Source organism: Wyeomyia smithii, chromosome 3 (genome assembly GCF_029784165.1).
Source record: "Wyeomyia smithii strain HCP4-BCI-WySm-NY-G18 chromosome 3, ASM2978416v1, whole genome shotgun sequence".
In the NCBI taxonomy this organism is placed as follows: Eukaryota; Metazoa; Arthropoda; class Insecta; order Diptera; family Culicidae; genus Wyeomyia; species Wyeomyia smithii.
This window is the reverse complement of record NC_073696.1, coordinates 101,256,811-101,271,389: the sequence shown is the minus strand read 5'-3', so window position 1 is coordinate 101,271,389 and position 14,579 is coordinate 101,256,811. Positions and strand designations below refer to the sequence as shown.

The 14,579-nt window shown below is 39.2% G+C and overlaps 4 protein-coding genes across 5 annotated transcripts; 3 read left to right on the top strand and 1 right to left on the bottom strand.

Moving 5' to 3' along the window:
• The first annotated feature begins 322 nt into the window (after nt 1-322).
• On the top strand, nt 323-2,166 carry LOC129731191 (protein phosphatase methylesterase 1). Its single transcript, XM_055691004.1, has 6 exons — nt 323-529; nt 602-794; nt 853-962; nt 1,018-1,329; nt 1,410-1,729; nt 1,795-2,166. Exons 1-6 carry the CDS (start codon nt 453-455, stop codon nt 1,950-1,952), a joined length of 1,170 nt encoding a protein of 389 aa, XP_055546979.1. The 5' UTR covers nt 323-452; the 3' UTR covers nt 1,953-2,166.
• Nucleotides 349-4,262, bottom strand: LOC129731194 (signal recognition particle 14 kDa protein). 2 transcript variants are annotated; one of them, XM_055691009.1, is made up of 3 exons: nt 4,034-4,262; nt 3,904-3,964; nt 349-3,844 (listed from the first exon to the last, which is right to left on the bottom strand). In XM_055691009.1, the coding sequence occupies exons 1-3, from the start codon at nt 4,055-4,057 to the stop codon at nt 3,612-3,614; spliced, it is 318 nt and encodes a 105-aa protein (XP_055546984.1). In that variant the 5' UTR covers nt 4,058-4,262; the 3' UTR covers nt 349-3,611. The 2 variants fall into 2 exon arrangements, with proteins under 2 accessions (XP_055546984.1, XP_055546982.1); XM_055691007.1 differs by having other exon boundaries at nt 3,904-3,976; nt 4,034-4,256.
• On the top strand, nt 2,294-3,453 carry LOC129731193 (UPF0193 protein EVG1 homolog). Its single transcript, XM_055691006.1, has 4 exons — nt 2,294-2,473; nt 2,560-2,700; nt 2,786-3,154; nt 3,207-3,453. Exons 2-4 carry the CDS (start codon nt 2,607-2,609, stop codon nt 3,371-3,373), a joined length of 630 nt encoding a protein of 209 aa, XP_055546981.1. The 5' UTR covers nt 2,294-2,473; nt 2,560-2,606; the 3' UTR covers nt 3,374-3,453.
• A 6,683-nt stretch (nt 4,263-10,945) lies between the features above and the next one.
• On the top strand, nt 10,946-12,928 carry LOC129728445 (zinc finger MYM-type protein 1-like). The gene is made up of 4 exons (XM_055686888.1): nt 10,946-11,375; nt 11,478-11,939; nt 12,072-12,769; nt 12,878-12,928. The coding sequence occupies exons 1-4, from the start codon at nt 10,946-10,948 to the stop codon at nt 12,926-12,928; spliced, it is 1,641 nt and encodes a 546-aa protein (XP_055542863.1).
• The last annotated feature ends 1,651 nt before the right edge of the window (nt 12,929-14,579 follow it).

Sequence of the window (14,579 nt, the reverse complement as noted above, 5' to 3'; positions counted from 1 at the left end):
GCTCCCGTTGTGGACAGGAACAATATTTCAAAGTTTATTCGCACACATAACTCGCATTTAGGCGAAATCTTGTCGTTGTCCGTATAAGGTAGAGTGAGCGAAAATGAGTATCCCTCAATTTTCTAACAATTTTAAAGAGGATTTCATGTGAAAGCAAACAATCATCGAATTCTCTTTAAACAAAGTCTAGGCCAATATATTTTTTCAGTTCTGGCATCATTGTGGAGTATAAATGCCAATGCGAGGAAAATATCAATAACTATCGATAACGCGGAGAGCTTAACGATTCTATCGATAGCCGGCAACTATCGATACTATCGATAATTATCGATAGGTTTCCCATCCCTATTTTTGACCGTCATTTACCGTCGGTTCTGCTCAGCAATCACTTAAATTAGCAATTATAATTATCGCTACGAAAACTTCAACACAAAAATCTATAATACAACCCCATGTCCAATTTGCAGCGGGTCATGATGAAGTCCCGCTTACCACCGATGTGTCCGAATCCGAAATTCCCCAAGCCCTCGTAAGTATGCCAAACTCGGACATTAAGCCGGCTTAAATAGAATGCAACAACCTTGATTCACCTTCCTTGCAGCGACCGTGGGTTTCGCAGACAAACCGATTATAATCCCATAATGTGGAATGAGTATTTTGCCGAGCAACGGGATGTTGAAACAAAGGAAGGAACATTTCGGGTCTACCTGTCAAAGCAACCGGAGACACCGGGACCACTGCTTGTGATGCTACATGGTGGCGGTTTTTCAGCTCTTACGTGGGCTCACTTCAGTGTAAGAGATTGGAAGAAAATTTTATGATGTATGTAAGCGATAATTGTTTATGTTTCAGATGGAAATTACGAAAATTATACATTGTCAATGCTTGGCGATTGATATAAGGGGTCATGGTGACACCAACACAAAAAATGAAGACGATTTATCTGCGGTAACTTTGGCACAGTATGTTAATCATTAATAGTAGTTTTCTTTGTCGTAACATTTGATTATCCTGCAGGGATATCGGAGATGTTTTGCAGAGCATGTATGGTGACACATGTCAACCCGTAATTCTCATTGGTCACTCCATGGGAGGTGCGATTTGTGTTCATTTAGCAAATATGAACATTGTCAGTGCCCTCATCGGTGTTGTTGTAATCGATGTTGTCGAGGGAACTGCTTTGGAAGCACTAGCAAGCATGCAGAGTTTCCTGCGCTCACGACCAAGCACATTTAAAAGCATTCAGCATGCAGTGGAATGGAGCGTACGGAGTGGTCAGATTCGAAACATTGACTCTGCGCGAGTTTCGATGCCAGGGCAGATTGTAAAGTTAGTATGACTTTTTGAACAAATTTTTAAACTAAAAAAACTCGAAGTAATGTTGTGATCATTCGTTTTTGCTCATATAGTATTGAAACTGGTAAGCTCTCCACTAACGAGCTCCCGTTAGCCGAGGAGAGCAAGGAAGAACGAACACGGTTCAGTAATCCAAATGCTATAGCCGAGGATGCTGAAGTTCCTGCTAATTTGGTTGCGCCTGCCGCACCAGCACCACCTGTTAATCTCAAAAAATATACCTGGCGCATCGATCTTTCCAAATCGGAAACCTACTGGGAGGGGTGGTTTCAGGGACTCAGTCAAAAATTTTTGGATATTGGGGTTCCTAAACTGTTACTGCTCGCTGGTATTGACAATCTTGATCGGGCATTAACAGTTGGTCAGATGCAAGGTAAGTTTGTAACTAACTGTCTTGCTGAGCGTAAATAATTAAATCGTTAAATTTTCTTCCCCTAGGCAAGTTTCAATTGCAAGTGTTAGCTCGCTGTGGACACGCTGTTCATGAGGACCGTCCCCATGAAGTGGCTGAAGTTATTGGAACTTACTTACTAAGGAATAAGTTTGCCGAGCCGGCTGGCGATGGGCAATTTTTAAAACACATGCCAGCCTGCTAAATGAATATACCTCAATATGTTTATGTTTACGACATTATTGACTGTATGGAATGTTTCTGTTTTATGAGTATGAAGTTTTTATTCGATGAGAATAAGGTCAATTTTCGTAACATTAATTTATTTGCTTAGTGCTCGATTGTGGACTGGAGTTGTATTAAATTATAGAGCTCTTGTCGGAGCATATTTTTTCTACCCCAACAAAAATAATAACAAATCCGTCTTCTGCTTTCCAAAATTGAGAAATTGTCCTAGCCAGCATGAAAAAGTGATATTCCTACAATGGAGAACTTGGAAAAAATGGTTTTATCCTTTAAACAAAGTATTGGCAGTTTTTCTTCTTGGAGCTCAACCTTGAAAATTAGATTCGTTTATTCGAAATGGGGTCGAGGACATGGGGCCGCGTTGCTATGGTAATGATCGATGCTTCAAGTAAACTTTTTTCTGCTTCTCAGTTTGTTGCAGGATTACCTCGAGCTTAAATAACGAGTTTTCTTTTATATCGTATTTAAATGGTGAAAATTGTATGTTTCGAATTAACATTATTGTTTGGTTGAATCGAAAACGATTTAAGTGACATCAATAATCTTGAGAAGACTTACTTCCTTAGAAATAGCCTGGCTATACCTTCAGAGATTATTAAGATTTTTCCACTTCATGATGGATTGGCCAAGTTCTCGGGTAGCCCGAGGGGGAATTTTCCATACTCCGAAATCAAAATACACCAAAGAAACGCAGGACTTGATTAAAGGTAAGAGAAGGTCAGTTACAATAGATATTTGATTTTTCACGATTCTTTCAATACATTCCACTTTCGATGAAACATCGCTACGCAGTTCTGATGGAAGAAGCCAAGTTGACGATCCTTCAGCGGAACAAGATAAACTACCATCTGCGAACCGGGGAACCTTTGCCAGCACCGAAGGAGCACAAGTTTGAACAGGATTACAATAATTTTTTGCCTATGGCAATAACGCGAAATAACATTAAAAAGAGATCTTTGTCTACTATTATCGAAAGTGGAGCATTCGATGTAGAAAAATACGCATCGAAAGAACAAAAAGAACCGATAGAAAAATCTAAACTAAAGCTCCAAGAAAGGATGGCTGGTTGTAAGATTTATACCGATGATGGACGAAAACGAAGACAGCGTCGACAAAGCGACGATGAAGTGGACTTTATCGAACCGGATCGGGAAGCAGAATGTACAACAATACGATCTTATTTATAACCCGTTTTAAATTATCCTACTTTCAGTGCTGGATGAAATCAACGAACGGGTAGAATGGCTGACTGAAATGGAAGCTTTGGGTGAGGGCAAGAAACATCGTCAAGTGATTCATTCCCAAATTGCTGATCGACTAAACGAGATTAAACGCTTACAGAAATCTTCAAAAACACCTATGGAACAATGTTTGAACTAAAATATAAATGTGTTTCGAATTGGTACATGTGGTACAGTTTGGTTCGACTTTGAATGGATTTAATAAATTCAAAAAATAAAGTACCCTTAAATTATGTGCAGATTACACAGCGTGTAAAACATAAGTTTAAGAAGAAAGTAATGCACACTTTTCGACTTTCTTCTCGATGTTTCGATCAAAACTATTTTTGATCTATTGCGCACAAAATCAACGTTAAAAGGTATGTTAAAAGATTCCACTATCCCTGAACTGCCTTGGCCTTGTTTTTCACTTTTTTGATTTTCTTTAGCCCGTCCATGCTAGACTTGAGTACCTTCGAGTAAGATTCCATAAACTTGCCCACTTCGTCATGTCGTACAACGGTCGCCAGTTTTTTAGATCGAGAGCGGGCTCTGATTAAGCACTGATACTCGGCCGGTTTCGGAAGAGGTGGATTACCTTCCCGGGGTTTTGGTCGATCGTGACCGTCGTCTGAAAAGCCGATAAAGTTAGGTAAAAAAAAATGAAATCTTTGGCGTCAAAATACTCACATCGTTTTATCGTTATCGTAAAAGACGATTCGCTCCGGGCTGACTGGGAGAGTAACGTAAGCTGTGTAAGAAACTGTGATAAACCATATAAAGCAGAGTTTCCAGATATACATCATGCAACTGAACCTACCTCCTCATTGCTTAGCAGAACCATATCTCTAATAGTTTATGCCAGTCGAAATAAAATTAGCCTTTTTCAATTGTATCAAACACAAAACTATATATCCTTCTACGTTTTTACCTAATTGAAGCATGTACAAACCGGAATAAACGAAAGATAAAAGCAATTTTTATATCGATGTTTGTGTCAATTTTCTCGAATTTGACAGCTCGGAGTTTACGTGTCGATCGGTCGAAATCGAGTTAGAGTTCGAACCGTTATCTACCGTTACGAGCTAGGTTAATCGTTTTTTATTTCACGGGAATGGCATCGCTGTCAGCTATAATACACGCAAAGAAAATATTACCAAGCAAACACGTAACACGTAAAAACAACGTAAATTTTCGTATAGGAACCATTAAAATATTACATAACGCAGAATTTGGAAATTTTCAATACCCACCCACCCCCACGTAACGTATTTTTTTGTGTGTGTGTGTTTGCTCGGCTCAGACCTGACTGATCCAACTCGCCGTTTTATGTTGTCTCTTATACTGTTTGCATGTTTTTTTGTGTTTTTTATGTTGCGTTGTCTTCATATTGTTATGTCTGCTTCCTTCAGGAAGCATGTTATCTGTTTAAGTTCATCTAGTTTATTTTCTTCAAGTATGGCTTTAAGAGGTTTTTTATTTTTGAGTACCGTATAGAACGATCTCATTAGAATTTTGTCTGTGCATTCGTACAGAATGTGTTCTATGTTTTCTGTTACTTTGCATGTCTCACATAAATCACTTTGTTCTTTCTTCCATTGGAACCTTCGTTCCTTTGTGTTGCAATGGTTCGATCGAATTCTGCTTATTGTGATTTTCTCGTCAGTCGATAACTGTGTCGTCCAGCTGTTAAACCAAACTTGCTTCAGTGGTGTCTTCATTAATTCGAAGTGCTTTTTACCTTTCTGTTCCGATGTTTTTTTGTATGTTTCGACCCAGTCAGTCCATTGTACTTCTTTCGCTCGCGTAATTGTATCATTTAGCGTCAATGGTTCGTAATTGGCTTGTTCTCCTACTGTTGTCCTAACCGCCAACGCGACCGCCTCCTCGTTACCGCTTATTCCAACCTGGCTTGGCACCCATTGTATATTTATTTCCTCTTTTTGCATTTTCATCTCAGTGAGCAGTTGATAAATCTCAAATATTATGTGGTTTGTACTGCTTGCTTCAATGTCTTCAATTAAATGGCATGCACTTTTAGAATCGGTTATGATAACTGATTTGAGGTAGTTTTTGATGTTGCACATTTTTATCGCATCTCTTATCGCCATCAATTCCGCGTTTGTGATGCTTACGTGTGGACTCAGTTTATTGGTTTTATTTTCATCATCCTGGCCGTCTATTGCCGCTGTAGCTACCCCATCTTTATTTTTGGATGCGTCTGTATAAATCTTTTTGTGGTTTTTGTACTGTTTTTCTAACGTTTCGATAGCCAATTTTCTCCATTGTTCGGGAGCTTAGTTCGCCTTTCTCCAGTCAGTGTGCATTAATTTTTTTCTAACCGTAATGTGCGTATTTTTAATTTCATCCCACGAGTTTATTTGGCTTTCGTAGTAACCATTCATTTGGTTCAATAAACCCGAATGTTTAATGGCTAGCTCTCACATGTATGAACCGTTTTTCGTTCCATTGTGCAATGAATTGTTTATAAAAACTCGGTTTGGGTTGTTGCTGTGCCTATACTTAATTGTTTCTTTCAGCGCTAGCCATTCGGTTCGATTTTTCATCGGAATAAAGCCCGTTTCTGCCAACATGACGTTTACTGGAGTAGACCGAAGATATCTCATGGCTATACGGATGTACGCATTTTGTACTGTTTCTAGTTTCCCTCTGTTGGTTTTGCTCGCAGCCCCGTATATAATAGCTCCATACTCTAGCTTTGACCGAACCAACGCATTGCCAATTTTGAGAAGTGTTTCCGGGTTGGATTTATTTTTTCTGTTTGCTATTATTTTTAATAAGTTTAGGCTTGACTTGCTTTTGTTTATTATCTGTTCTATGTGCCTTCTATGTATCAGTGCTCGGTCTACAAGGTATCCTAAGTATTTATGCGTGTTTTGTAGCTCTATGGGTACTCCATGCATGTGTAGTGTAATATTCTGATCGGCTATTTTACTAAAATTGATTGCTATGCACTTGTTCGGGTTGACTGTTAGGTTTAATTGTTCCAGCTTGAGTCTTATTTGTTCAATAGTTGCATTTGCTTTATTTACGATTTCTGTTTCGTCACCTGTAACCACGACTGCGAAGTCATCCGCGAATTGTGTTAGTACCACGCCTGCTTGCTCAATGGAGTGGAGTTCTGCTGTATACAGGTTGAATAGCAAGGGAGAAAGGGGGCATCCCGTGGTAGGCCTGTATTCACTTTGGCTATTAGTTCGCCTTCGGGCGTTTGCAGTTTCATTACTCTGAGTCTTAGGTATTCATGTAACCACTGTATTGACGCAGCTGGTATTCCTTTGTCTCTTAGTGTATATAACAGTTTTTGGCAGTCGACCGTGTCGAAGGCGCGTTCAATGTCCAGGAAAATTACTATTGCGTTTTTTTTTTCTATTTTCGTTTTTTTATTATATTTACCATGTAATTGACGCAACTGATGGCCGAATGATTTCTTCTGAATCCGAAGGAAAGCTTTGGGATAAGCATATTTTCTTCTGCCATTGTATATAAACGATCTTTTACTACGGTGTTTATTATCTTCAAAAACACATTCATGAGTGCGATCCCACGATTTCCCGATACTTCCATTGGATCTTTCTCAGGTTATTGAATTAGAAGTAGTTTGCTTGTTCTCCATTTGACAGGGATAATTTTTTTTTGTCCAGACTGTATTCAGTTGGCGGCATACCTCACTCTGTATATTTAAGTTCAGATTTTTCAGAATTTTGAATGAAATGTTATCATAACCTGGTGCAGAGTGGTCCTTTTTTCTATTTAGTACCTCCACGAATTCCACGTATTTGATCGATTTTATTTTTTTGGCAGTTTTCCTTTTCTACGTGTGCTACTTGTGGGAACACTAGGTTTTCTGCAATTTCCATGAAGTTTTTTTTCATAAAATTTTCCGCTAGTTTCTGTTCTGGAATTAATCTAGCTTTTTTCTTTTTGCCTGTTAGGGCTGTGTTTAGTCCACGTATAATATTCCAAATTTGTTTAGGAGGCGTAGATTCGTCAATGCTCTCCTGCATTTTCCGGTCGTGTTGTCGTTTCTCTTTTCTCACTGCTCTTTTGAAAATCGCCCGTTGTCTCTGTAGTTCTATTTGGTTTTCTAAGTTTTTCTTTCTGTTGCATTTTTCCAGACATTCTTGTTTTTTTGTTATACTTTTTTTGTATATCCTCATTCCACCATCTTTTTAAATAGTTTGCCTTTTTGTTAGCTACTATGTATGATGCCTCTTGAATTTTTTCCTCGAAAAGCTTTTGCATTTCTTCCGGGTTGTATATGAACTGTGGTTGTATCTCGTTGATTTTTCCGATGGCCTTTTCAACGTTTATCTGCGTGATTTTCTCTTTTACTATCGGAACAGCGACTTCAACTTCAATGAGTATACACATATGTGTACTACACTGAAAACTGAAAGTACCCAAACAGCAGTTCGAAAGTACTCAATTTTAATGTTCAGCTCTCGAACTTGAATTTGGGTGAATATTTGATCTCCAAGTTGGATACTTTTCACCCAAAAGTTCAGTTATTGCGCGAGTACTTGTTTTTGAGTTGTTTTCGACATAACCGCTTCGTCGTGTAGAGCACAGCAGTGACATCGAAAGTGTTCGTTGCAAAAAAGTAAGGTTTTTTCGGGTGAAAATTTTTATATCATTTCCGAATTTTCCGTATTTGTGTGCTACTACTGGATTAGTGTATCTTTTTCTGTGGAATTTGCATGTGGTTCTTTTATCGATTGGCAAAACTTCCGATTAAGGTAGCTATTTTGTGTGTTTTCAATTCGAAGTTCTAAGTAGTAAATGAAAATTCTTTTTCTTTAAGCTTCTGTCATGGAATATTTAGCAGGAAACCTGGATAAAAGCAGCTTCGACAAACTAACAGGTATGTTGCAAGTACCTAACTTTACGGGTGCTATTTTTTAAATGAAAGACGTTCCAGCACCAGACTCTGCGACAGAAACTAAATGGGGCTTGGACTGAAACAAACTGGGGCTGAGACTGGGTCTTGGTTGGACTGATATGAAACTGGTACCGGTACTTGGGACTATGACTGACTCGGACTGGGACTGGGACAGCTTGGACTAGACCGGACTACTTTGTTAGGTATGTGTTGAGTTACTTTATAGAAAGTATTATTTCAATTTTGTACAAATTGTTGCATGAATATGTTAGCAAATTATTAATCATAATACGTAAAGTGTCTGATATAAGCTAATGTCGCACCTGTGTCACCAATTCAGAGGAGTTATTCCTTGCTAATTGTATTAAAAGAAAGCCGTTTCGAACATTACTTCAGCATTAGACGTGCGTTGTCCGTCTCGGATCGAACCGGAGACACCAGACAGTCCGCAATTCGGGCCTTCGCCTGTTCGGTTGTTTCCGGTGCAGCTTTTCCGTTGCTTCGGAGTCGAATGCGACTGCCGTAGGTACTGATGCAGCGCGCTTTTGCACAGTACCAATGTTTAACATGAGCGGCAATGATCAGCGAACCAGCATCATTTTCCACTGAAGGCATCCACTTTCGACGATTCGATAGGCATCATTGGTCTGCCGCCCTCTCGTAGTTGATTCGTGAGCACCACGTTATACCATTTGTATTGCTGATAAGCATCGAAGCTCATGTCTGTCTTCTGTTTTTTCTTGATCTGACGATGATTCTTCAGCTCGTAGAAGCTAACCGTCCAGTGCGATGGTCGGTTGAATCCTCTTGGAGTTATAACCACTTATAACTGAGATACACAACATCCACGCGTGGTATGCTAGGCGGATCATCGACGTCCGAGGCACAGTCTTCGACTCCGTTGCTGCTCATCGTCTGGCGGTCAGTTTGGCAAAAAAACCGAAATCTCACGTCATCTTCACTAGCCTGAACAGGTCCAAACTATTTCGAGACAAATATTTGCTTTCACTGAACTAAGAGGTCCAATTTTTTTCAAAACAAATATTTGTTAATTTGACACTTAACAGTTTACATTTAAACTGTTAAGTGTCTCAGCTAATGATCAAGATATTTTTGATGAGATGCAGGCAGAGGCGTCTCGTCCACCTGTTCAACCTGTTCATAGGACAGGTAGACAATTTCAGAACAATTACTCGAATTATTTCTCATTTGTAGCATGGATCTGACATCATTAAGTTTTCTTGTAACCTTAATGTTATTTCGAACATTCGAACATTTTTTTAATTTTCAATTTATTTCCACCAATTTCAATTTCTATTTATTTCACCACCGTGAAGAATATAACCTGGCTAAACTCACTCTACACTACTCAACCCACCCGTAATACAACACAACACAACGAGATAAGCAGTAATGACTACCGTTTGTTCAAATCATTTATCTGAACTAGCATTCATTTAAACACTTCTCTGCATTTTCAAGTACTATAGCGTACGCAGCCAGTTATGTACATAAAGCGTGCACCACTACTAATGCGCAGCCTTGCGTAAAAATGACATTTGCGGTTCAAAAATTATGTTGAACCAAGCCGATGGAAACGATACCGCTGACGCCGACCCCCACGCCCACCATACTTTGATGTTCGTTCATTGAAATTCGAGAGAGGCCGCGAGAGTACACAGCTCTCAACGCTCAAGCGAGCGTCAGGTCGATGCAAAGCCGAGAGTGCAGCGAAGGGTTTTCATGTATTTCCTCATTGATGACATTATTCTTCACGTGAGAAAAAAAGTGTCGCGCAGCGCTGAGTGCGATACAAATGAAAAATCGAACAAATTCATTCATGGTTATTGTAGATGTAGTGGTGTTTTTTCGTTGATGTGTGGTTTCGGTTCAAGCCATTTTTCTCGATGTTGTTCATTCAATAACTTGAACCATAGTATGGTAACTAGAATGGTATAGTACATGTTTGACTGCTCACGTTACGGTTGCTTTTGATTTGTTTGTGACGGCTAAGACTACCATTGCTCCATCTTTCAAATTTCTGTTGCTTTCTTGTGTGAAATTTCAATCTCGTTTAAGGAACGATACGTGGTGAGTAAAGCTTAATTACTTCATCATATCTCGCGTAATTTTTCAAAGGGACCTAAGTAACAATGACAGATTATCTCCTCTCTCACTTTGTTTCGTTAATTACGTCGTCATTATATATATTTTCTAAGCTTTCTTCCCCTAATCGAGAGATAGTAATACTGTCTTGCTTACTATGCATTGAGTGTTATGAAATATGGAAAAAATAACATAATTATTGATTTGAAGAGAAAGTAAACAAAGAGAGTCTCTCAATGTAAGATAGGTCGCTTTGAAAAATTACGCGAGATATATTTCAATTAATCATCACAAACTACCATATACCTACTGGAGATTGTTTGCGTGGATTTCCAGATGGACAACGTTATGGATCATTGCATTATTGAGCAAATGCTAAAGCGCCCGTTTGCCGCCAGAACCATGGAAGAAAAAATTAAAGTTATTGGACATCCGGTTCCTCGTCCACCCATGGAACAATTGAAATCCGCGTATAAGTTGAAGGGGAAGATTATGTCCCGCAACTCTAATGTGTCATCGTATGACCAGCAGTGGCTGTGTGGATCGGCGAAATTAAATAAACTTTTCTGCTGGCCATGTTTGCTTTTCCGTAGCGCCAATGAAAAAAATGTTTGGAGTAAGGAAGGATATAGTGATCTGAATCACCTTTCTGCGTCAATTAAAACGCATTCGAGCTCTAAAGATCACATAAATAATTCACTTGCCTTATCGATGTTCGGGCAAATGAGGATAGACGAAGCACTTGACCATAGCCGGCAGATCGCCCGCAATAAGCATAACGAAGAAGTAACGAAAAACCGGAAGGGTATGCGAACTTTAATTGAGATCACCTGTTTCCTTGGCACTCACGGTCTCGCCTTTCGCGGACATTATGAATGTTCTGATTCCACGAACAGAGGAAATTATAAAGACCTCTGCACGTTGATCGCCGCCAGGGATCCAGCATTCCAGGACTTTATAAATAATAAAGTTTTCAGCGGAACGTCGGGAGGCTTTCAGAACGAGCTTATAGAATGCATTGAAAGCTACATGCTTCAAACAATTAAAAGAGAAGTTTTTGATGCTGAGTTCGTGTCCATTATGATGGATGAATCAACAGATTCGGCTCGGTTATCGCAACTATCTTGTACTCTGCGCTACTTACGGCCCGATGGTAAGAGATATTCATAAAATATATGTGCAAATATGTTAACAAATAGTTGATTTTTTTTAATTCAACGAGGCTCAAACATTTTTTTGTTCATTAAAATTTTAGGAACACCAGTTGAAAGGCTCGTTAGATTGGCAGACGTTAGCAGTGACAAAACCGCCGCTGCGTTGGCCGGACACGTTGATGAAATAGCAGCGTATTTTGGTCTTGATGGTGACAAAGTTGTAGCTCAGAGCTATGATGGAGCTGCTGTAATGTCCGGGGACAAATCTGGAGTGCAAAGATTGGTGAAGCAACGGTTTCCAAAAGCTGGATATATCCACTGCCGCGCACATGTGCTTAATTTGGTGCTACTTCACTCGTGCACAAATAACAAGAAATCAGCAAGGTTTTTCAACACGATCTCATCACTCGCGGCATTTTTCTCGCAGTCACCTAAACGCAGCGAGACATTAAAGCAATTTATGGAGACCCACATACCAAATGTTTGCAAGACCAAATGGTCGTATAATTCGCGTATGATCAAAATAATTGATTCGAATTATGCAGCGATTAATGAATGTTTAGGTGAGATTTATCTTGGCGACAGTGTCTTTGATGCTGAAACTTGTACTACAGGCAGAGGTCTTCACGCATTCATGCTTGAATTCAATACCGTATTCTTGCTCAAACTTTTTGCTTATATTTTTGCACATACAGATGTTCTGTATCAAATTTTGCAAACAAAAGAATTGGACGTAGTAGAATGTTTACGTAACGTCAAGGCTTGCCTCGCTTCTATCGAAGAGCTCAAAGCAGAGCATCATTTCTACAGAACGCTTAATGATGCAATTGATGTTTCTGGCGAAACGGTCACTGATAGCAACGGTATCACTTATCGTCCCATATATGACTTTATCATTGACAAAATTATTGACGAAATGTCTAAACGATTCAAAGAACTAGATGAATACAAATTCATCATTTTGTTGAATCACGAAAAATTTGCCGAATTCAATGTCACATTCCCTACAAAGAATTTGAAAATGCTTATTTCGTACCATTCTAAATTCGATGAAGCGAAGCTGTATAATGAGCTGACCGTTCTTTACTCGCGCGAAGAGTTCAGAGGCAAAAGTATATTGTATTTAATTTCGTTTATCCTTGGACAAAACCTGCATCAAACTTTCTCCGAAACGCTTCGGCTGGCCAGAATGATACTGACATTGCCTAATACAACGGCGTCCGTCGAACGAACGTTTTCGGTTCTCCGACGGATCAAAAATTATTTGCGGTCTAAATCGGGCCAGAATCGATTATTTGGTATTATGATGATGGCTGTGGAGAAAGATTTACTCCATGAGATGATGCTGACGCCATTATTCTACGACGATATTATCGACAAGTTTGCGTTAAAAGTAAACCGAAGGATTCCTTTGTTATATAAATAAATGTTGATAAATAAAACTTTTAAAATCTGTTATCGCAATACTGTTGTTTTAATGTTGCAAATGTCGATTGAACAGGTGGCCCACTTGGTCACGCGTCGCCTCTGGATGCAGGAGGATCATACTTAGGATTAAAGATTATATTAGAATTGCCATTTCTTGAATGTTTTTCAACGGATTGTGATTCATCAGCCTATTTAAGGGGATTGCTTTAAGTTTTAAATCAAAATGAATTTTCACATCATGAAAACATACAAATAGAGGGAAATATCAACAAATTTTGTACTTGTTTTCCAAAAAAATTTAACCATTTAAGGTGACTGTTGTTACAGATTGTTAAATAGTTTAAAAAGGTAGAAAAATATACCTTCAACTTGTGATTCTTTTAATGTGTTAAAAACAATATCGATAACGAATTCTCTCAACTAATCTATTTGATCGAGACCGCGCTTTGTGCTGGGAAGCAGGGATGGGCGATACTAACAAAAGTACCGATAATCTAGTATCGCGATATTTCAATAAACTTCGTTTCTTCAAAGTTTTGAAAAAGCTATAATGACGCATGTACAATTCTTTATTGCACTGTCGCACCTCCTTTAGGTTCACCTTTTTGGCACATCTGATAAACCTGATGATACGGGATTCAAATTGTTGAGCTATGGTGACTTCTGAAACATTTTCGGACACCGACTTGGACCGTATGGCCCAATACGAGTCGATCGGCCGCGCCTCGGGTACGCTTAGGTGATTTTTTTTAAAGGGGGTATCAAATCAAAATAGCTTAAGTATTTATGATAAATATTAGTAAGTAATGAGTATGTGTGTCCAATCACAAATGGTGACTTCTCAACACTGTTAGAAAAATTGTAATTTTAATTGTTAGAATTTGTTTGCTTTCGCAATTAAGACTTATCGTTCGTAGGGATTTAAACCTACTTGTCAGAAAAGGGGAAGTAAACTTACAACTAACTTAATTATTTTTTTTTTTGCTCACACAACATTTATTTGACACGGCACAATACAAATTAATGTTTTACGGAGCCAGCTATATCTAATGCCTTATGGTCTAGAATATCTTATAACCTAAAGGCAAATTCTTTACCCTCGCTGCCGATTACGAGCTGAAACTAAATCTAATACTAAAACTAACATGTTTTTTTTTGTTTCGCTGTTAAATTGGCACCTTGATGCTCTTCAAGTAGCTATAAACATGTAGCATGTATGGCAAGTTTCGCTGAGCGAGAATATCACGAACTGGCACATAGGGCTGTATTCCTCGGGCTTGAGGGTATCCAAAAGTAGAGATCTGGCGCCGCAGAATTCAGCACACACCCAAACCACGTGTTCAATGTCTTGATACCCCAATCCACAAACGCAATGATTACTGCTCGCCAGCCCAATACGCAAGAGATGTGCATCTAGCCCGTAGTGGTTGGACATAATCCGAGACATCATGCGAATGAAATCTCGTCCTACATCCAACCCCCGAAACCAAGGTTTGGTGGAAACCTTGGGGATGATGCTGTGTAGCCACCTCCCCAGTTCTCCCTTATCCCACTTGGCCTGCCAGTTGACAAGTGTACTCTGACGTGAAAATTTTAAAAATTCATTGTAGGCAATTGGTCTGTTATAAATATCACCATTTGTTGCGCCCACCTTAGCCAAAGTGTCCGCTTTCTCATTGCCCGGAATGGAACAATGAGAAGGGACCCACACTAAGATAATCTGAGAAGATTTTTCGGATAAAGCACTCGGATGTTCCCGTATTTTCCCCAGGAAA